The 21,882-nt window shown below is 35.0% G+C and overlaps 1 protein-coding gene across 2 annotated transcripts in view; it reads left to right on the forward strand.

Annotated features, from left to right (window-relative positions):
- Window positions 1-21,589, forward strand: part of RAB3IP (RAB3A interacting protein) — a 34,044-nt gene extending 12,455 nt beyond the window's left edge. For both annotated transcript variants that reach the window (XM_058191526.1, XM_058191525.1), the window contains exons 2-12: window positions 5,437-5,597; window positions 7,500-7,775; window positions 7,911-8,172; window positions 12,582-12,677; window positions 13,197-13,274; window positions 13,901-14,104; window positions 15,831-15,959; window positions 17,901-18,013; window positions 19,572-19,671; window positions 19,769-19,838; window positions 21,189-21,589. In XM_058191526.1, coding sequence (XP_058047509.1) covers window positions 7,525-7,775; window positions 7,911-8,172; window positions 12,582-12,677; window positions 13,197-13,274; window positions 13,901-14,104; window positions 15,831-15,959; window positions 17,901-18,013; window positions 19,572-19,671; window positions 19,769-19,838; window positions 21,189-21,271 — 1,386 coding nt within the window. In that variant the 5' untranslated portion in view covers window positions 5,437-5,597; window positions 7,500-7,524 and the 3' untranslated portion in view covers window positions 21,272-21,589. The remainder of the gene's footprint in view (window positions 1-5,436; window positions 5,598-7,499; window positions 7,776-7,910; window positions 8,173-12,581; window positions 12,678-13,196; window positions 13,275-13,900; window positions 14,105-15,830; window positions 15,960-17,900; window positions 18,014-19,571; window positions 19,672-19,768; window positions 19,839-21,188) is intronic.
- Window positions 21,590-21,882: the final 293 nt, after the last annotated feature.

Here is a 21,882-nt window from a genome sequence, read left to right on the forward strand (position 1 = left end):
GGGAATTACAAACCTAGTGTATTTGGTCAGGTTGGATGAGCAGTACTATAATACTGCTGCTATGCATTTCTGTTTTTTGCTAGTTCTGGCTATAGAATGCTGTGACATCAAATGAAATGACTGGGTGAGGAATTCTGGAAGTTGAAGTCAACAAATCCTAAAGTTGCCAAGGTTGAGAATTTATTTATTTTATTTTATTTATTTATTATTTAAATTTATATACCGCCCTTCTCCCGAAGGACTCAGGGCGGTTCACAGCCAAGTAAAAACACACAATACACTATAAATACAATTAAAATACAATTTTAAAAACTTATTAAATTGGCCACAATTAAAATTTGGAGATAAAACCCATTAAAAACCCATAACTTAAAAAACTAACCCATTGGTTTAAGCTGTAGTTGAGACTTTTCTGGAGGATATTGCATTCTGCAGTGGAAAGTAGGCAGCTAGGAAACAAACAAAAAACCATATATGATTCTTGAATAGACATTATCAAGATATAAATACTGAAATGTATGCACTGTAGAGAAAAATTGGGATTGTAGGTTTGTAGTTATAATTTTTAGATATCAAAAAATATAAAGGTATCTCTCCATCTCTATTTCTTTAAGGTATATTTTTACATATAATTTAGATCACAGATACATTTTAATTATATTTTATAAATGTAATTATAATATAATTTACTTCTCTTTAGTTTGTTTAATTTAAAGTTGAGGGGATATGTGTTTGCCTGCTCTTTCATTACAAAAATGTTTTATTCATAAATATCTATATAAATTCTGTCCTGATCTTGTTTGGAGAAATATTCAAGCATATAAATCTATTTCCTCCTGTCATATTCTGAAAAAAGATTAAATGATGGTTGTTTTCTGAAATAGTTTTGAGTCTTTGTTTAACTCTGCATGATTGTCCTTGAGTTACTTATTATTGAACAATAGAGCATGGCAATTATAATATCCATAGTACCTTTTTAATGCTTCTTAACTGGTGATTATAAGAGATTAATCCAAAGCTTTTTTTATTCATAGCTTCTTTTAGTGGACTGATTTGGTTTGTTTATTTTTGCTCTCCAATCAACAGAATGAATACAAAATTGGTTCTTTGTACTCACCGCATTTAAACATAATATTTAGTCTAATCATGAACTTGAGTGCTAGTAGAATTTTAACCAGAAAAAGTCTATGTTAATCTTCAGAAAATGAGTGCCATGGTCAATCCCAAATATTAAAAGTTAGGGGATGTTGAACTGTTTTTATGGACTATTTTATACAGGTTGTCCTCGACTTATGACCTCAGTTGAGCCCAAAATTTCTATTGCTAAGTGAGACATTTGTTAATGCCCCATTTTACAACCTTTCTTGTCAATTTTTAAGTGAACTGCTGCAATTGTTAAATTAGTAGCAAGGTTGTTAAGTGAGCCTGGCTTCCCCATTGAGTTTACTTGTCAGAAGGTCACAGAAAGTGATAAAATGACCCCGGGATCCTGCAACTCATAAATATGAGTTAGTTACCAAGCATCCAAATTTTGATCACATGACCATGGGGATGCTGCATTGGTTGTAAGCATGAAAACTGGTTATAAGTTACTTTTTTCAATGCTGTTGTAACTTTGAACAGTCACTAAATGAACTGCTATAAGTCGAAGATTAGCTGTATTTCATAGTACCTGGGAAGAGATATAGTACTTTCACTTACATTTCTGATTAACTGAATTCCACCAGTGCATCCAAACCAGGGGTGAAATTCAGCCGGTTCTGTCTGGCTCTGGTGAACCGGTAGCAGCTGCTGTGGGAGGCTCCGCCCACCCCCGATGACATAATGACACTGCTTTTTTGCGACAATTTTAAGCCTCTGCGCATGCAGCGTGTGCACATTTGTGAACCGGTAGGAAAGGTAAGTGAATTTCACCCCTGATCCAAACCGTAAATTTGGAGATAAAGTAAGCATCCTACAAAGATGCCTTTGCTAGAATGAAATCATTCTCACCCTTTTATACTATCCTCTTTTAATCATTTTAGATTGCTCTTCCTTCCAGCTTCATGATTTATTTTTGCTGTCAGTTGATTTATGAGAAAAACCCATAGCCATAACACCTGTATTAATGCTGACTTCCAACATGTCTCTAGAAGCGTTAAATCTTTACAGTACTGTAATTTGTTTGCATCCTCTTCAGTGTTGTTGACTGTGCTTACATGGCTAGTGATAGTGTAGTATTGCAGGTTGCTGGGAAGGGTGTTTTGTGTCAGGTAGCAGCTAGGTCTCTTGAACCTGAATGCTGGAAGGGATTGGATTACACTATAGAAAACAAAGGCTCAGAAGTGCAGCACCAAACTTCACTCACCGTTATCATGGCTGTATCAAGTTTTTCAAGAAAATGCCAGGAATTTCAAATTTGCTTTTTGCTATTAAAATAACACAGCGAAAAAGAGTGATATTTTCTCTAAGGAATTTAACATCACTTTGACTTCTGACAGCAAGATCAAATGGAAAGAGCATTGAATATCCAATATTGAATATTCAAAAAGTTTAACCCAGGATCTCACAGTGCAGGCTTGTCACATGCTTCTCATGATTTTGATAGAAAAAAATGCAGTCGTTTAAGATTTTGTTGCTTTTATTTATTTATTTTTGTTTGTGTGTTTTCAGAATTCGATGTTTGTATGAAAAAGGAAACTAAATGTTGTACTGTGCTATACCACAGTATTATTTGTGTATACGATAAATGACAGAACAGTTGAAATAAATAGAGTTGCACAATCTGTTATCCATCATTAATCATTAATTTTTATTTATTGCTGATTCGGATTGTACATAAATATGATGTTGGAAAATGGAAATAAATTATATATATATATATATATATATGTATTAAATATAAATATAAATATAAATATAAATATATATATATATATATATATATATATATATATATATATATATATATATATATATATATATATATATATATATATATATATATATGAAATAAATAGAGTTGCAGTCTACATTTTGTAATGTAGATCATGACCATAACAGTGAGAGGAAAGGGGGAACATTAACAGGGGAAAAAAGGTCAGGGAATCTTAAAGTCTATGGCAGAGTAAATCATATTGAAATCTCTATCTTCTGATAGCAATCTCTTCTGAGTAAAATCTTCCAAGAAAAGCAAGTCTTGAGTGGGACAACTACAGTGGTGGGATTCAGCCAGTTCGCACCACTTCGGGAGAACCGGTTGTTAACTTTCTGAGCAGTTTGGTGAATTGGTTGTTGGAAGAAATCATTAGGGCAGAGAACCGGTTGTTAAATTATTTGAATCCCACCACTGGACAACTATATACAGTTTAATTACATTTTATCTATTGGTTTATAAGAAACGTGTACTTTTCATTGCAGTGGGATGAATGGAAATTCCTTTTGTCCTTAGTAGGACAAATAGAATAGAATAGAATAGAATTTTCTATTGGCCAAGTGTGATTGGACACACAAGGAATTTGTCTTGGTACATAAGCTCTCAGTGTACATAAAAGAAAGATACATTTGTCAAGAATCATAAGGTACAACACTTAATGATAGTCATAGGGTACAATTAAGCAATCAAATCATATTCGGAAAAACTATATAAATCGTAAGGATACCAGCAACAAGGTACAGGCATACAGTCATAAGTGGGAGAAGATGGGTGATAGGAACGATGAGAAGATTAATAGTAGTGCAAATTTAGTAAATAGTTTGACAGTGTTGAGGGAATTATTTGTTTAGCAGACTGATGGGGTTCGGGGAAAAAATGTTCTTGTATCTAGTTTTTCTGGTGTGCAGTGCTCTATAGCGTCGTTTTGAGGGTAGGAGTTGAAACAATTTATGTCAGGATGTGAGGGGTCTATAAATATTTTCACAGCCCTCTTTTTGACTCGTGCAGTATACAGGTCCTCAATGGAAGGCCGGTTGGTAGTAATTGGTTTTTCTGCAGTTCTAATTATCCTCTGAAGTCTGTATCTAGTAAATAAAATTATCTGACAATTACTTTTCTTTGATCTTTAAATTTTGAGTATAGTTGCTAGATTCTAATGTAAGATAAGATTACTGAAGTGCTGTATGCAAAATGGGTCATGTTTTAAAATAGAAGTAGTCCTGCAATAGTCTTTTTTAAAAAAACAACCTCTACAATTCAGTTAGGTTTTTGAAATATTTGGAAATATCTGTCACAATTTATTTATTTATTTATTCGATTTTTATACCGCCCTTCTCCCGAAGGACTCAGGGCGGTGTACAGCCAAAAATAAAAACAAACAATACAATATACAATTTAAAATACAAATTAAAAAACTTATTTTATAATTGGCCTAAAAAACTTTAAAATATATAAAACTAAAACCCCATTAAAATTAATAATAGATAATTTAAAATCAATAAAATTTAAGCCAGCCCCGCGCGAATGAAAAGACGTGTCTTCAGTTCGCGGCGGAAGGTCCGAAGGTCAGGTATTTGGCGTAAACCCGGGGGAAGCTCGTTCCAGAGTGTGGGAGCCCCCACAGAGAAGGACCTTCCCCTGGGGGCCGCCAGCCAACATTGCTTGGCGGACGGCACCCTGAGAAGTCCCTCTCTGTGAGAGCGTACGGGTCGGTGGGAGGCATGCGGTAACAGCAGGCGGTCCCGTAAATTTGTGTATTCACAAATTGAATACAATTTGTGGCATGGAAATATTTGAACTGTTATTTCAGTGTTTCCAATGATCTTACGGTTGGAGACTCTTCTATGAAATTATGGGTATTATTAATATTGATGTCTTGCCTTCCCTTTAAGTATTTTAGACCAGGGGTCTGCAACCTTGGCAACTTTAAGACTTGTGGACTTCAACTCCCATAGTTTCTCAGCCAGCAAAGCAAAGCTGGCTGAGGAATTCTGGGAGTTGAAGTCCACAAGTCTTAAAGTTACCAAGGTTGCAGACCCCTGTTAGACCATATCTATCGAGGACTGGTGCCTCAGTGCAGAAGGGACTGTTTAGTGAATCTGGGATTTGTGTTTTCAGCGCTCAAGCCCTTTTTCTGTTACACATGTCACATTGTGTTGTAAATATTTTGAGAGATCATACTTTTGAAACTATTTATTTCTTCTGTAACCACAAATATGTCTTTTCAACTGCAAATATTTATGCAATATTAAGTGTACTGTAGAAATAAGTACTATATTGACTATTGCTGTTATTTTTTTATAATAGCTGAAGAAAATATCAGCTAGTATTTCATCAAGTTCATCTAATACACCTTGATTCCCATAAATTCTCTACAAGAATCAGGAATATGTGTGAAACAAAAGAATTGAGACATCTCCATGAATAGAAAAATTATATTTCATGTGTGTTACAACAATGGACATCTTGGGCTTGATTTAAAACATAATCTTAACATAATTCTAATTCTGTCTTTTTTACAGATCTGTTCATCTTGATGCTTATGGAGAATTGTTTGCTAGAAGCCTATCTCTGAATCTTCCAAGAATTTACCTTAACAAGGAAGAGGATTGGTGATTCTTCACAGATCCTGGGATTTAGCAACTGGCTTCTGAAAATAACACCCTATATAACAATGATTGCTGTATGGTCCCATTTTCTATCTTTTATCTGGCTTCAGCTTGTCTAGTTCTTAAATTACTGTTGAGAAACTTTTTGGAATGAGAGCATATTTGAAAATTTGAAAACATGGGCAGACTCACTATGTGCCATGTTTGGGGGTTACCTGTTCCAAAAAGATTTGTATGTGTTTTGGAAAACATCTTTTTACCCAAAGGCACTGTGGTGAGATGACTTTGCAGCATTTTCAATAATATTTTGCCTATCGGAGCTATTTATGGTTCAGAGGCATTCTCATAAATAAATATAATCCCAGCTACTCTTTTTTTTAATTACACGAGTATGTAAAAAAGCAAATATCCAGCTGGAGCAGTGAATCTTATAGATAGGGTTAGGGTTAGGGAGATGTCCATAAGCACTGTGTTGCCTAATTCTGTTATAAATCTGTACTCTTTTTAAATAACTTTATTAAAATAAATTGTCCAGTCACCTGCTCCTGCTGTTAGAAGGATTGTAATTATTCTCTACTTTTGAGTGGGAATGAAGAATTGGAGAAAAATGTGAAATTGAGAATGTCAGATTTAGGAACAAGTGGGGATCCGGGCTGTCCTTAGTATGTCAACTGTCTATTCCACAGTTGACATATACTGTACTATTGGTCATGGAATAGCAAGTATGTCATCATTGTGCTCACAAGTACCTTCCTTGGCAACATCTAGAGTTATTATCCTATTTTGCATTTTTCTAAAAAATAACATTTAAAAAGTATAATTCTGAGGGTCAGCATCATCTTTATTTCAAACATACTATGCCCTAGTAACTTAGAAAATAAAAATGACAGATGATTTGAGCACAATGTTGTGCTCAGAAGTATACCATTTATCTGGGAAAGCTCAGAGTAAACTGGGGTGATAGTGTGTAGCTTTGGGAGGCTGTGTTCTGATAAATTAGTGCTTTGAGATACATTAGTCCCTAACTGCTCTTACTTTGAGATTGGGCAGGTCTCCATGGAAAACAGTGCTGATGACACAGTCTTAAAATTCTAAATATACCCTTAAAAGATGGAGACTTGTGTTTTAGGTAATTCTGGTACACAGTGCCTAGAAAACTAAAGGTTAAAATATAATTTTAAGTAATCTCTCATTAATCTTAAATTATTAAAGGTAATATAAATCAATCATACGTACAGTATTTATTAAATTTATATGCCACCTATCTCACCATTAAAGCAACTCAGTGCTTTAAATACTGTAGATAACTGAATAGATAACTGAAATCTCTAAAGAAGAATATATCCTTTGCATCCTCCCACAGAAATCAGTAAGCAAGTTAAACTTTAATTTTTTCCTTTTTAAGTTTATTCTACCTTTTATTTAACTTTTATAGACGTTATGTAAAAATTGTATGTGTCTCACTTAAGTATCAATAAACTGATCTGAACTTTTTGATGCCTTTATAAACACATTGAAATGCCAATATGAATATGAGAAATAACACTACAGAAATTAGGGAAGTGTGTACAATAAAGGATAACCATTACTGATCTTATTTAAGAGATATGAATTGTGAAAGAAGGGCTTTTGATCCCAACCTTAATTGAGGATAAAGTATATGTGGTTTGAATTTGAATTTATTTTTACGAGCAAATAAGCCCTCATGCCTTCCTTGCTCTCAAATATTGAGATTTTTGGCAATGATTTAGAATACAACCTGTCAAACAGAAAGAAAATGTCATAAATAACCCTTATTCTGTATATGGAGGCATTTAGGATCCAAATATGTATGTGTATACATATATGTACATTGCTGTCTTAAAGTTGCCAATATAAAATGTTTAATATGCATTTCTGAATAAGTTGATAAGTTCACCATCTATTTGTATGTAATTTGGGGATTGGTAACAGTCCAATATTTTTTTTTTTTTTAGATCTTTATATGATGACTTTTTTATCATGGCAAATGACACTTTAGAAGGTTTTCATGAAGTGAATCTAGCTTCCCCCACCACCCCAGATCTTTTAGAAGTACACGAATCTAAAACTTCTGAAGAACCTACCTCACCTACCATTATTTACCGGCTTCATCCTTCAGCTGTGTGCTCCTTACCTAGTCAACCAAGTGCTCTGAATGTGACTGATCTTCCTACACAACCTGTCTACTCATCTGCTAGACACCTAAATTGTGCAGAAACACCAGGTATCAGGTTGGTTGTAAAAAAAACCTTCTATTGATTATTACACAGGTTGTGTAATTAATCACTTTGTTTTATCTGTGAATGCAGATAATCCATGCCTAATGTCCATGTGTACTTTTTAAAAATACACTCTTTTTCTTACAGCATCAATGTCACAGAAACTGTACCGTGTTCTACCTCAGGAAGCTATGGTGGGTTGTCCAAACATGATCATTCCAGGAAGGACAACTGTAGTGCAGAGAGAGAATTTTTGCAGGGTGCAACAGTAACAGACTTTTCTGAAGGAAGAGATGATGTTTTTGGGCTAAGCACAGATAGTCTGTCTCGTCTGCGAAGCCCGTCGGTATTGGAAGTTAGAGAGAAAGGCTATGAGAGACTGAAAGAGGAACTTGCTAAAGCTCAAAGGGTAAGAATAATACATATAATGCTATTTCTGTGTAAGGGCAAAATATTGGAGTTAAGATAAAACATTCCAAATCCTGGCAATTCTTTATTTGTCTTTATTTTCTAACTTTTCTGCCCCCTCTCCCCTAACTATACCTTTCATTATATGCCAATAAAATATACACTGCCCTTTAGATAGCTTCTAAGCCAGCGGTTCTCAACCTATGGGTCGCGACCCCGTTGGGGGTCGAATGACGATTTGCCAGGGGTCGCCTAAGACCATCGGAAATATGGGAAGTATATTTGCGAGTCAAAGAATTGCAAATTCAGCTTCAGGCGCAATGAATTAAAAAAGAGAGAAATCTTTGCTCTGATGTCTCCCTCTCAAGCCAGCTGCAGTCACTCCCAATCGCTAGCCTAATCTGCTTCAGGCGCTATAAATTCAAAAAAACAGTTTGCCGCTTTTTTCCCCCTTCTGCGGCTGCTGAGGCGTGCCTAAAAAAAAATAATTTTACGGTTGGGGTTGCCACATCGTGGGGAATTGTGTTAAAGGGGTCGCAGCACTATAAAGGTTGAGAACCACTGTTCTAAGCCATTTCACTGTTTATTGAAAAACAGTGTTATATTGTGGATGTCTGGGGAAACTATGATGAATTGAAGATGACTCTGCGGTGAGCAGAGTTGTCAACTGTGGTGGACTGAGAAGTCAGCAAAAGGGCAGGCTTCTTGTTATTCCTCTCCAGACAAGGAGAGGAATCAGGATTGCCCACATGAAGACATACACTAACTCTTCACGAAGAGAGTGTAAGGGTGGTCTCTGGTGGGTTAAAAACAGTGGTGGGTTTCTACCGGTTCGCCCAGGTTTGGGTGAACCGGTAATGGTGCCGATGGGAGGCTCTGCGCACCCACCCAGACGTCATCGCGGATGTTCTGCGCATGTGCAGAAGTGCCACACGTGAACAAAGCAAATGCGCATGTGCAGGTGCTTCCAGTCCGAACCTATAGCGAAGGTAAGTGGAACCCACTACTGGTTTTAAACTATGAGAGTTGAGGAAATCTCCATCTTTGCCTAAGTTATGACTTTGAGCCTTCAGAAGGACATTGGGTTTGCAGGCTTCCTTTTTAATCACCTTTAATTGCTTATTAATTGCTTTTTGTATATTAAGAACCTGCAAATTGGCAAGTTGTAGTATATCAGGTAAATTTTCTTCAGTCCTTAGTGAAATACATTTTATGCAAATTTAAGGGTTTTTAAAACTATTTTGAAATAAGCAAAAGAATGATTACAACATTGATTTTTGAATGTCACAGATGGACTAGGGCAGAATTTGAAATAAGATTTTGAAATTAATTATAAGAATTTCTCCTGTGGAAAAATGTTTAGGAAAAAATGAACCTTTTGAAATTAAATATAAGAAATATTCTTGTAGGAAAATGTTGATCAGAATAATACATAAGACGGGACCTTGAAGGTTAAACACTAGAGGGAACCAGAAAGAATTAAAAGATTATAATTAAAGGTCGAAATTATTCTGAATAATTTGAATTTAAGGATATTTGGGACTAATACATTCAAAAGTTATTTTTAAGACTTATTAACAAGACAGAGACTGATTTGAATGTGGATTTAAAAATGACATATGTCAACAATGATACACATAAACATTTTACAATGAATATAGATAAAAGAAGCCACCTGGTGTCTTAATACTTAAAAGATATACAGAAATAATAAACCAGAAAAGTGATTTTTATACCGTTTTTAGTTTGGATTTAGAAAAAAAGATGTCAGAGGACACAAAGAGAAAATAGAAAAAAAATCAAGGAATCTATTCCAAAAAAATAAAGATTAAGATTGTTAAAAGTAAAATGAAGGAACATAAAGTGGGGTTATCTGATCAAGGTTAAAATGTACATGTTTCTGGTAAGTCTTAATGGATTTTTGCTGATCAGGACTGAATGATGAGGCTCCAAAATTTGTTTATAAATAAGACATTAGAATAGAATAGAATAGAATAGAATAGAATTGAATTGAATTTTTTATTGGCCAAGTGTGATTGGACACACAAGGAATTTGTCTTGGTGCATATGCTCTCAGTGATAGAGGAAGAAGAGATCCTTTGTTGTATTTTAGGGAACGTGATAAGGTTATCTATGTTAAATAAAGGACAGGAATAGTTTATTTTTTGTTATTTCTGGTAACTCTTAAAAAGGTTTCCCTCGCACATATGTGCTAGTCGTTGCCGACTCTAGGGAGCGGTGCTCATCTCCGTTTCAAAGCCGAAGAGCCAGCGCTGTCCAAAGATGTCTCCGTGGTCATGTGGCCGGCATGACTCAACACCAAAGGCGCACGGAACGTGTTGCTAGAATATCACAGGAGGAGCAAGTTCCAGAAATTTAGAGAGGCCTTTTCCCAAATGATATTGAGATCCTACAACTATTAAAAAAGAGATTCTATTTTCTTTATCTACTTTTTCCTATCAGAATTAACTCCCAATTCTAATCCTACCAAAATCTGACAGCTTTATTTGTCTTCAGAATGATGGCTATTTTGTAATTCTGCTGAACTGTAATATTTTTATATCTCTTTAGAGACTGATAACAGAAACGCTGAGCAGTTGCATATGCTCCAGTACTGATTCCAGAAGCTTGATGTTGATCAACACAGGGAGAGATCCTTTCTGTTCTGTGATCTTGCAGCCATTGCCCTGATTTACGTTTCTTAATATTTACTGCCCCCTAGTGCTATACATTATCTTTAACACTTGTTAAAATGTAGAGGATTAACACTTTGCAGCCTAAATTGATTTTTTTTTTGTGTTAACCAGTTTTTGTTTTCAGATTTGGCTACAAATATGGAAGATTTATGATTTTGTGAAATGTAGTTTGTGTCTACATATGTGCAAATTCCCACAGATTTAATTGTCTCACCAGTTCAGAAAAATGCCTTTAATTACAGGCAAAAAAAAAAAAAAAGGAAATGTGACAATTGCACTTCAACTTGTGGACACTATGTTAGCTGCCACATAATATGAATCAGGGATCTTTTTGAGGTGATGTTCTATCTGGGTTCCTTGCATTTTCATTTTTCCATTTTTTTGTTCAGCCACTGTAAGCTATTTATCATCGCTCTTTTATTTGAATTTTTTGGCTGTGGAAAGGGTTGTTATTCAGATATTCAGTAAATATTTGTAAGCAGTATCAGGATTCAGTTCTTAGAATCGCAATATAATTTGGGAAAAGGCCTCTATAAATTTCTGGAACTTGCTCCTCCTGTGATATTGTGCAAGACGAATCACAAAAGAACTTCACATAGTATAATTGAAGACTGAAAATAGTAGGAAAACATTTCATTGGAATACTTGGACTAAAAAGGGATCCAGCTGATTTTTAATTGTGATTTTAACAATTGTGAGATATTACTTTTTGAATTTTAGTTTCCTTCAATATATGCTTGTTGAATATAGAGCTATATTAGTATATACAGCTGAAACATCTCCTAACTGAATAGTATAGCTCAAATAGTTAGCAGTCTTTGAGTATCTACAATATTGACTTCTTTAAGAAATGCTTTCCTTCAATGAAAACCTACCCTTTAATTTTATAAGCTATTAAAAGGTGAAATTAAAGTATTAGTTATACATTGATTTGTGGAAGGAAGAAATGGAATTTTCAGTTTTGGAAAACTGAATTCAGGTGGTAAAAATACACTGCTTATGATTTAAAAATGAAATTAATTAATCATAAAATATAATTTCAGATTTATTTGACCCATACAAGAATATTTTAAAAGTAAGGGAAATTAAATTTCTTATTTTGAATGATATGAGCAATTTAACATAATCTGATTTGGTCTTGTTCTTTTATTGCTTTATTTTGGTGTCAGATTTTAACATATATGTTAATATAACTTTAGAAAGACATATTTAATAATCTCAATATGATATTGAACTATGCTCCTTAAGTCAGAAGCCTATTTCTTATAAAACTCTCCCACTGAGCTAGATTTTAAATTTCTGGGTTTTAATTGGGTTTTATCTGTATATTTTAATTGACGGGCTTTAAAATAAGTTTTTTAATTGTTTTTATTCTGTATTTATATGTTTTTTAAGCGCCTGTGAACCGCCCTGAGTCCTTCGGGAGATAGGGCGGTATATAAATATGATTAAATAAATAAATAAATAAATAAACTTGTAATATGAGCCCAAAAGGAGTGAAGAAGATAAGAGTTTTCATCTCCTGTTACCTTTGTGATATTTTATATTAAAAATGTATTCTATGCATTTTAATTAGCTATAAAAAAAAACCCAGATCCCTGAAAGAAATGCACAATGCTGTCTAGTTGCACATAACATGAACCTAACTTCCATATTCTTTCTAAGTTTGCAAAGCTGTCAATTACGACTGTCAGAATAACATTTTTTCCCATAGGAGCTCAAACTAAAAGATGAAGAATGTGAGAGGCTTTCCAAAGTACGTGATCAACTTGGCCAGGAACTGGAAGAACTCACTGCTAGCCTCTTTGAGGTTTGTTAAAAGACTTTGCTATATAGTGTACTCTAGGAATGATATGGCTAATTTCATGAAACCTTTAATTCCTCCCACCACCACCACCCATGGCAAATTTGGGAAATTCTTTGTGCTTCTGAACGTTGCATATTCAAAATGAAGAAAATTTCTCCATAGGTTAGATGATGTTATTCAAATTGATGTTTTTGATTTTAGAATGATATTTTCACCGTTAGCTTCTCAAAGGTCATCAAGTCTCTGTGACTGTTTAAAGTTGCTTAGATTGATTTTTCCAATTACTGGGCTATACTTCAGTAATGTTAAGGCATGGGCAAAATTCCAAAGAGTGAACTATAAGATTTTCAGAAGTTGTGTCACCACAATTGCAATCACCAAAAAGATCTTATTTCTGTCTAATGCTTCTTATAAAAGTAAAATAAAAGAAAAATTTAAAAATGAATATATTGGGTCTTATTTTACATATATAGTGTAGATCCATGTGAAGTAATTATACCACATACGCTTTGTTTTCAATAGGAAGCTCATAAGATGGTGAGAGAAGCCAATATAAAGCAGGCCACAGCAGAAAAACAGTTGAAAGAAGCACAAGGAAAAGTGAGTTCTAATTCTTTGATATTATAGCATTTAAAAATTTCTCTTTCTTTCTCTGCAAGCTTCTTTTTTGTGATTTCCCAACTGCATGATACAGAGTTAAAAAATCAGTTTTGTTGATTCTGTGTCAAAACATTCTAAAGCAGGGGTCTCCAACCTTGGCCACTTTAAGACTGGTGGACCTCAATTCCCAGAGTTCCTCAGCCAGCTTTGCTGTATATACATATACAGCAAACATGATGTATGTGTATATGTGTATGTGTATGTATATGTGTGTTTGTGTGTGTGTCCTCTACTAAAAGAATTTTTCATAATTCTATTATGGTTATACATAAATATAACATGTATACAGTTCAAAAGATACCAGATTTTAGTTGCCCTTCAAAATCAGTGTTACTAATAGTTTGCTACCAATGTATTGAAATCTTGATTTTCCTGGGGTTGCAATTCTTTTTATTTCAATCATATTGGCTATGAATTGTGAAACTTATACTGACATCCATCTTTTTATAAAAACTCCCAAGGGCAACGGGCCATGTCTTCTCTTGTAATCCAATAGTATTTCATTTTGCTGTGCAAGATGCAGAATGGCATGTTTCTAATACTGTTTTCTTTTGATATATATTTAGATTGATGTACTTCAGGCTGAAGTAGCAGCTCTGAAAGCATTAGTGCTATCTACTTCTCCAACTTCCCCAACAAAAGAGCTTCAGTCTAGTGGAAAAACAGCCTTCAGAAAAGGCCACACAAGGAACAAGAGTACAAGTAGTGCAATGGGTGTCAATAACCAGGAAGTTAACATGATGCAGCCAATTGTAAAGGACTGCAAAGAGGTATGTGACTAATTGGGGTTTGGTGAAATATGGAGCTCTGGGTTGCAAAGATTATTGGGTGCTTTTACAGAAAGTCCTTGGTTATGATTTCAGTCCTTTTCTCCTGCCACATGCAACTGAAACTCTTCAGTAATGATCCTTGCAACTTGCAATGTTTTGTTTTAAAGAAAAGTCTATCTGTAATAACAACTATATATTCATATGAATAGATTTTGACTGGAACGTATCTTTGACAGGAACTGATTTTCCCTGTTTCAGTTTTAGCCAAATACAAGGAAATGCTATATTGAGGAGAAACTAATTCCATCTCCCGACTGTGGTTTGAATAATATAATTGCAGCTGCACGTTTAATGTAATTTAGGGTTAGCATTTAGTTTCTTTGGCTTAACAAGGCTTCTTCCTTTATTAAGCAAGTTAGTTGTGGTCAGATTTTGGTAGGATTAGAACTGGGAGTTAATTCTGATAGTAGATAAAGAAAATAGAATCTCTAAAGAGTTGTGGGATTAAAGCAGGGGTGAAATGCTCCCGGTTCAGCCCGGATCACCTGATCCTGTAGCGATGGTGGCGCTAGCTGAGCCGCGCAATCATCAGAGGTTTTTTCTTTTTACTTTTAAAAGCATTTTTTCTTCTGCCAAAAAAAGCTTTTAAAAGTAAAAAAAAAAAACTCTCTGATGATCGGGCGGCTCAGCTGGGTGGCTGCTAGCCAAAAAATTGGGGGGGGGGGAGAGAGTCCGTTTTTTCTCCCCGCAGGCTCCCTGAAGGAAAGCTGGCTGAGGAACTCTGGGAGTTGAAGTCCACAAATCTTAAAGTGGCCAAGGTTGGAGACCTCTGATCTAGTCCAATCCTGCTCCAACAGGACATTGTTAGTGAGTTTCTGTCTTTTGATCCCCCACCACCACCACCAAACCACACCCACAGAACTGGTAGCAAAAAAAATTAGATTTCACCTCTGGATTAAAGCACTAAATTAGTGGCAACTGGAGGAATCTCAGCAATATGCTGTGTTCAGAAGATCTCCCGTTTTTGCATCAGCTAGCCAACTATACCATCCACTATTTCATTCCTTTAAACTATCCAGTTTGCTTTATATTCCCTTTTTTCAAAAGCCAGTTAGAAATTTATAAGCATGTTTAGTCTACTTTTCCTAAGCAGACGGAATATATATTTCCCATGTAACTTTAAATATTGGTGGTCCCAGAAATTGTTACCTTTTTTAGTACGGTGCTACTTTGGCTTACACTAAAATTGATTGAAGTTATGAACAATGGCATATATGTATGTAAATATTAAGAAGACAAAGGTAGAAGTTGACAATTAACAAACACTTCAGTTCAGATTTTTCTGTTCTGGGTATTCTTCAGATATGTGGACTTCAATTCTTAAAATTCCCAGTCAATATAGCTATTGCTGAACCAGATACCCAGTTTGGGGAAGTCTGCCTTACTTGTCTAGTTCTGCAGTTTAGTGACTTGAAGCTGCTATGCAATGGTACGATGGAGTTTAATTATCTATTTAAGTGGAAGAATGAAGCACCTGCAAATTAATGTGGATTCAGGATTCTTAACAAAGCTTTGCTGTCCACAGATTTTTATCACTGAAGTGCAAGTGTTGTATAATGTCTATATTTTGTTAATTATGGTTTGGTACAATATAGTTTATGATATATAGTATGATTCTTGAACGAAGACTTGCACTCTCATTTTACTTGTTTTATTTCAATGTTAGGCTGATATATCTCTATACAACGAATTCAGATCCTGGAAGGATGATCCTATCATGGACAGGGCATGCCCTTTTCTCAATAAAATCTATGAAGAAGATATCTTTCCATGCTTAACCTTCTCAAAAAGTGAGGTAATGCTTTGAAAACATATAGTGATACTTAAGATTGGTTATGTAATATGAAAGAAAGCCTTTAAAACAACTACCGTGTTTTCCCAGAAATAAGACCCTGTCTTACATTTTTTTTAACCCTGAAATAAGCACTTGGCCTTATTGCCATGTGCTCAAAAGCCTGATTGGGCTTATTATCAGAGGATGTCTTATTTTGGGGGAAACAGGGTACCACCAAATACTTTGATATCTTCAGTTAAGTCCAAAATTCCCTCTTTTACCTGCAAAGTATTTCCACAGAATTATAGGTAGGCTTGATTTTGTTTGTTTTACATATACTGTAGCTTTGGACCATTTCAAAATTAAGGTCATAAATATTATTTCATGAGAAAAGTTTTCTTCTGGATTTATTATTGAGAGTTTCAAAACAGCATATCAAACCTTTGAGCAGCTTTAGTTGATAAATGGTTTCAAGGAATCAGTCTACATATAGTCCACGATTAGTGACTGCCTCATTCAGTAATCCTGAAGTAACTTAACCTTTATGACACAAGTCTGTAAAGCAAAGGAAAGCTGAAGTAAGATCATAAACACAGCCCCAACTTCACTTTATAATTGCATTGCTTAAACTGCAAGCCGTTTTAATGGAAAATATTGCAGTTAGTTTTACCAGATTATAATATATTTCTTTCCTTTTGTTTCTCATATTGTATTACAATTTGCTATTGATCTTACTGTTCCTAAAATCTTACTCTGTTGAATACAGATATTGCACTGGTTCCTAATCTTATGAACCCAGAATTAGCTTTATCTTAAACCAAGAATCTCTGGGCAGTTCTTCTACATTGCTATTCTTCTTTCTACTAGCATTAAAAGCTGATATGTTCATTAGTTTCTCAAATTGAAAGCCATCTATCCTAAAATATAAAATATTATATACTGATAATGCTTTATTCTTGATCATAATCCATAAATGGGCAACCTGTGATATCTGAGCTCTGTTTGTAGGGTGGGCATGGGATACTCTAGTATAGAAACAACTGAGAATAATAACAACTTTATTGTCATTGTATGTGTATACACAGTATATCCATAAACGAAATTCACTTAACACCCAAAGACCAGGTCCAACACACATAACAATCCCCAAACACACTCCCACAATTGCAGTTAAACTCTAAAAGGGGCTTTGTTTTTATCTTCTTCCCTGCTTATAAAAATGTGGAAGAAAATAATGTGAAATTTCCCAATGATACTGGCCACCAAAATGTTGCCTTCTCCTGATTAGTGGGACTGGCAGCCAGGCATGGCAAGGGATGTACTCTGTCTGATAGCCAATGGGACCGAGTCTGCAAGCTGACAAGCACCTCCTCTTCCTCTTGTTTCCCAGCTTTCAGACTCAGTCTGATTGGACAGACGTGCCTCAGAGCTGCTCCTTGCTTTCAAGGATTTTTCTGCAATTATTCCAGCAAGAAATGCAAATCTAAAGGTGGTTCTTATGTTAGTAAATTGTATGGTTTTGCTCCTTCGTGTTACATCCTGTTCTGGTTTATATGAGAACCATGATAGTGGTTATATGAGAACCATGATAGTGTCTAGCCTTCATGCAATTTCTGCTACTACCGATAGTATAACTTTGGAGAGGGTAGCAGTGGCGGCTGGGTATATCATGTTTTCATCCTGTGCTTCTAAAGCAGTGTTTCTCAAACTTGACCACTGGAAGATATATGGACTTCAACTCCCAGAATTCCCAGGGAGCCATGCTGGCATGGAATTCTGGGAGTTGATGTCCATACATCTTTAAAAGGCCAAGATTGAGAAATACTGATTTAAAATATTGCGGATACACATTTCCTTTTGTCACAGGTAAATTAATATCTCCAGAGCTCATAGCATGCTTTGTCAAGCCTTGGGAAACACTTTGGTAAAACTATTACTTGCCTCTTTGTGGTCTATTTGCAGTTGGCCTCTGCTGTCCTGGAAGCTGTAGAAAACAATACATTAAGCATTGAGCCTGTTGGTTTGCAGCCTGTTCGATTTGTAAAAGCTTCTGCGGTTGAGTGTGGAGGACCCAAGTATGTTGTAATTTAAGGATCTTATGGTACCGGGAATATATTGCTGGGTTTTATTCTGGCAGCCGAAAAGAAATGACTAACAGATTTACCTCAAACAGAAACCCCATAAATGCTGCATGGAAAGCTACAGGATGCATTATTTCTTTCTCAGCAAGGCATGGATCTCCATCTTCTTTTATACAGAGAGGGAAGGTTGTGGCCCCTGCAGGTATTACCAGGCAAAGGCAGTTGATGTGCCATGAAAGAGATTAAGAATGTAGACTGTGCTATTAATCAAAAACCCATAAAAGCCCATAAGTTAAGTTAGAACTGTAAGTAAGTCTGAGAATCACTATCATCCAATCTCTGAGTCCTAACCTAGTTTATGGGGTTTAGATTAATACCGAGTCTAGTTTCTTTTCTTTATAAAATCAGGAGCAGTAGTAACATTTACTGATGGGGATTCTAAGGCCAAATTAGAGATTATGGTTGTGAATACATATTTTGTACGCTTAAGAATAATTATGTAATGGAAAAAACAACTTTCTAGAATCTAATTTCATTTTCTTTCTAATATTTAAGTGGCATCCATGTTATTTTACTTGTAAGGCAAATAATTATAAAAAGAATATATAAATGAAGATACTGGCACATGTTCTAATATTTGCAGAGCAGCTTTTTACTTTAAATGTTGATTCTTTGTCTCCAAAAAACAATACTTTGTTAGCATCTGCATTATATAATGTCAGTGACATGCAGGAGTTATAAAGCCCATTTATGTACACCGATTATCTTCTTAGTTTTGGTAGTTGCCTGGGATTATTACCAGGCATCTGATGGGCTTCAGTACTTGGAAGGGAAGCTTGTATACCCCAAGCTCTGCCTATCTGACAGTTAATTGGCTCAAGAATGAGGAATGACTCTTCTTGTCTCCATATTTTACTGTGCTTTCTATATTTTTGCTCTTTTATACCCCCCCTACAAATTACACATCATCTTGGCATTTTTTATGGCATAAGAAAGGTTTTTTCCCCTCAGGATCAGGCATTCCACTGATCTCATTTCCCCCATGGCCCTCCCATTGCATTAGAAGCTTACTTCGAGTAGTTCTTCAAGTGACACTCCTTATCATTAGGTAACTAGCAAGAGATGAGCATCGAACTACTTCCATAGGTAACATTGTGGCTGTATTCATACATTATACTAGGCTGTAACCATTGCAAATCACCACAATTGGGTTCATAGAGATGCTAAACCACAACACAGTGAAGGGATCTTAAGTCTGGAATAGTTGAGATGCTTTTTTTTGGGGGGGGGTGACTTTTTTTAAAAAAATTGCAAAGATCCCTGCAAAGGGCAATTCTGTCTGGAGTTGTAAATTTTACCTATGTGGTTTTAACAGCTTTACAAAACATTGTAAACACTTAGCACATCAGTTCATAATAATTTGCAATAATTTCTGTCAAAGTGGTGTAAAAATGGATGACAGGCTCTTTGGTAAACAACTGTACCATAATTCAGTTTTTCATGTAAATTAAATCATAACCCATCTTTTAAAACTGTTCCATTCTGTTGTCAGGAAATGTGCTCTCAGTGGACAAAGTAAATCCTGCAAGCATCGAATCAAGCTGGGGGACTCAGGAAACTACTATTATATTTCTCCTTTCTGTAGGTATAGGGTAAGTGTCGAGCTCTAAATCATGGTTTGTATATTTGGATCAGGCAGGTAATTGAACATGTGGAATTCTAATTCTTTATCCCCCTTCTTTTGTACAGATCACATCAGTATGTAATTTCTTCACATACATTCGATATATTCAGCAGGGGCTTGTGAAGCAGCAGGATGGTAAGTTAAGAATGAGGCTTACTGTAAGAAAGTTGTTTTATTTCTTAGCAGGGCTGCTATGTTTTTGCAGCAGGTTGCGGATTTTCAGATGTGTATTTTTGCTATATAAACCAAGAACTGCTCCTACGACCTCTGGAACTGTGTCTAAAACCTCCTACTTCGCTGCTTTTTTATATTTCCATATGGCATAAGTTAGGAAGAGGAATTTATTTTTCATAATTAAGCTGACAGTCATCTGTGCAAATTTCAAAGGGACAATATGTCATTAAGCTTTTAATTTCTAGACAGTCAGTGGATTTCATATAAATATATCCACAGATTTTTGTGACAGATTGTCTGTATCAAGGGAGGGTGGAGGAAGGAAAAACAGAAAACAGTGTTTCATTCTTTTAAACTGGGCATACAGAGAATATATACACTAGTTTTCCTATTCTCTTAGTTCTTTACATCCTTTTTTGAATTTTCCATATCTGCACTGCATTTGAGGATTAAACTACAGAAACTATTTAAAAGTTAGGTTCAAGCATGCAAACTGATAAAACATTTTTATATACGTAAGCATCATCACTGTACTGTCACTTAAAATCTATTTTGCATGGTCTCAGTATTTTTATATGAAAAATGTTGCGAGAGATTTGATATATTCATCCATAAATCATTAAACATCAGTTAAATACTCTTTCATAACCTTTTATATACACAGTATGCACGGTCGTTCTAATTTTATGTTAATATTTTACCAAACTTTAAGACCTACAGTATTATAAGATAGTGGGAAATGTTATTTTGAAATTTAGATGTTTTTATCAGAGTCCTTGTAGGTGCATCTTAAAAAAAACCCTAAATGGTTGCAAAATCCTAAAGTAAAGAAATATTTATATATAAACAGAGTAAGTAAATAGTTTTAAGGCAGGAAAAATATAATTAACATAGTGTGGTTGGTAAAGGTGGAGGTGTCCTTAGATTTCTCCCCAAAATCTTGAATTAGTTTGAAAGATGAACTGAATGATAGGGTATGTACCGTGTTTTCCCAAAAATAAGACCCTGTCTTATATTTTTTTGAACCCTGAAATAAGCGCTTGGCCGTATTGCCATGCCCAATTGGGCTTATTATCAGGGGATGTCTTATTTTGGGGGAAACAGGGTAATCATAAGTGGTTAGACATAATGCTATCCTTAATATAAAATACATCATTTTTTTTCCAATCAGCACCTCTCAATACATGTATTATATTTAAATAGTGCTTTTAGTATCTGAAAACTCAGATTTAACATTGCTAAATATCTTTGTTCATTGGGAACTTTTAAAGAAGCATTTTTTTCCACAACATCTCCTTTTCTTTTGCACAGTGGACCAGATGTTTTGGGAAGTAATGCAACTGAGGAAAGAGATGTCGCTGGCAAAACTTGGCTATTACAGGGAGGAGCTGTAACTCCAGCATTTCTGGTGCCTGCATGAACTTCCATAACTGTACATACATTTGAGCCGGCTCTATATCCATGTCTATTTATTTTAAAATGGGTCCAAGATTATGTGCAAGATTGCACTACATACTCCTATAATTCAACAGAATAACTTTACACAAGAGATTAAAGCTGGCAAGGCAAGAGAATTTTCAGGTATACTTGTGACTATAACTTATGACTGAGAAATTCAGGTGAAACACTGCTCAAGATTTATGTGCATTTTTGTGTGTTCTAGAGAGAGTTTTTAATATAAAATTTCAGCTTAATAAAAAGTTAAATCTGAACTTCCTGGGTCTGAAACGTTCTTTTAAAAAATGTGTAGTTTGTAACATGTATGAAAGAAAGTGATTATTTTTACCAAAAACCAGTAACCAGGGGCCTGAAATGATTCTGGATAAATGGTGATTAATTAGTGCAAGTGGGGATATAGCAAATGTTCATATTAAAGCATGCATTTCCATTACGAGCTAACTGTTTGCAATGAGATGTGGAGATGAATTAAAAAATAATATCAACTACTGCTGATTTAGCTTCAGAAGTATTGAGTGTCTGTGAATGCTTTCATCTTCTGATTCTA

This window comes from Ahaetulla prasina, chromosome 7, assembly GCF_028640845.1.
Source record: "Ahaetulla prasina isolate Xishuangbanna chromosome 7, ASM2864084v1, whole genome shotgun sequence".
Taxonomy (NCBI): domain Eukaryota; kingdom Metazoa; phylum Chordata; class Lepidosauria; order Squamata; family Colubridae; genus Ahaetulla; species Ahaetulla prasina.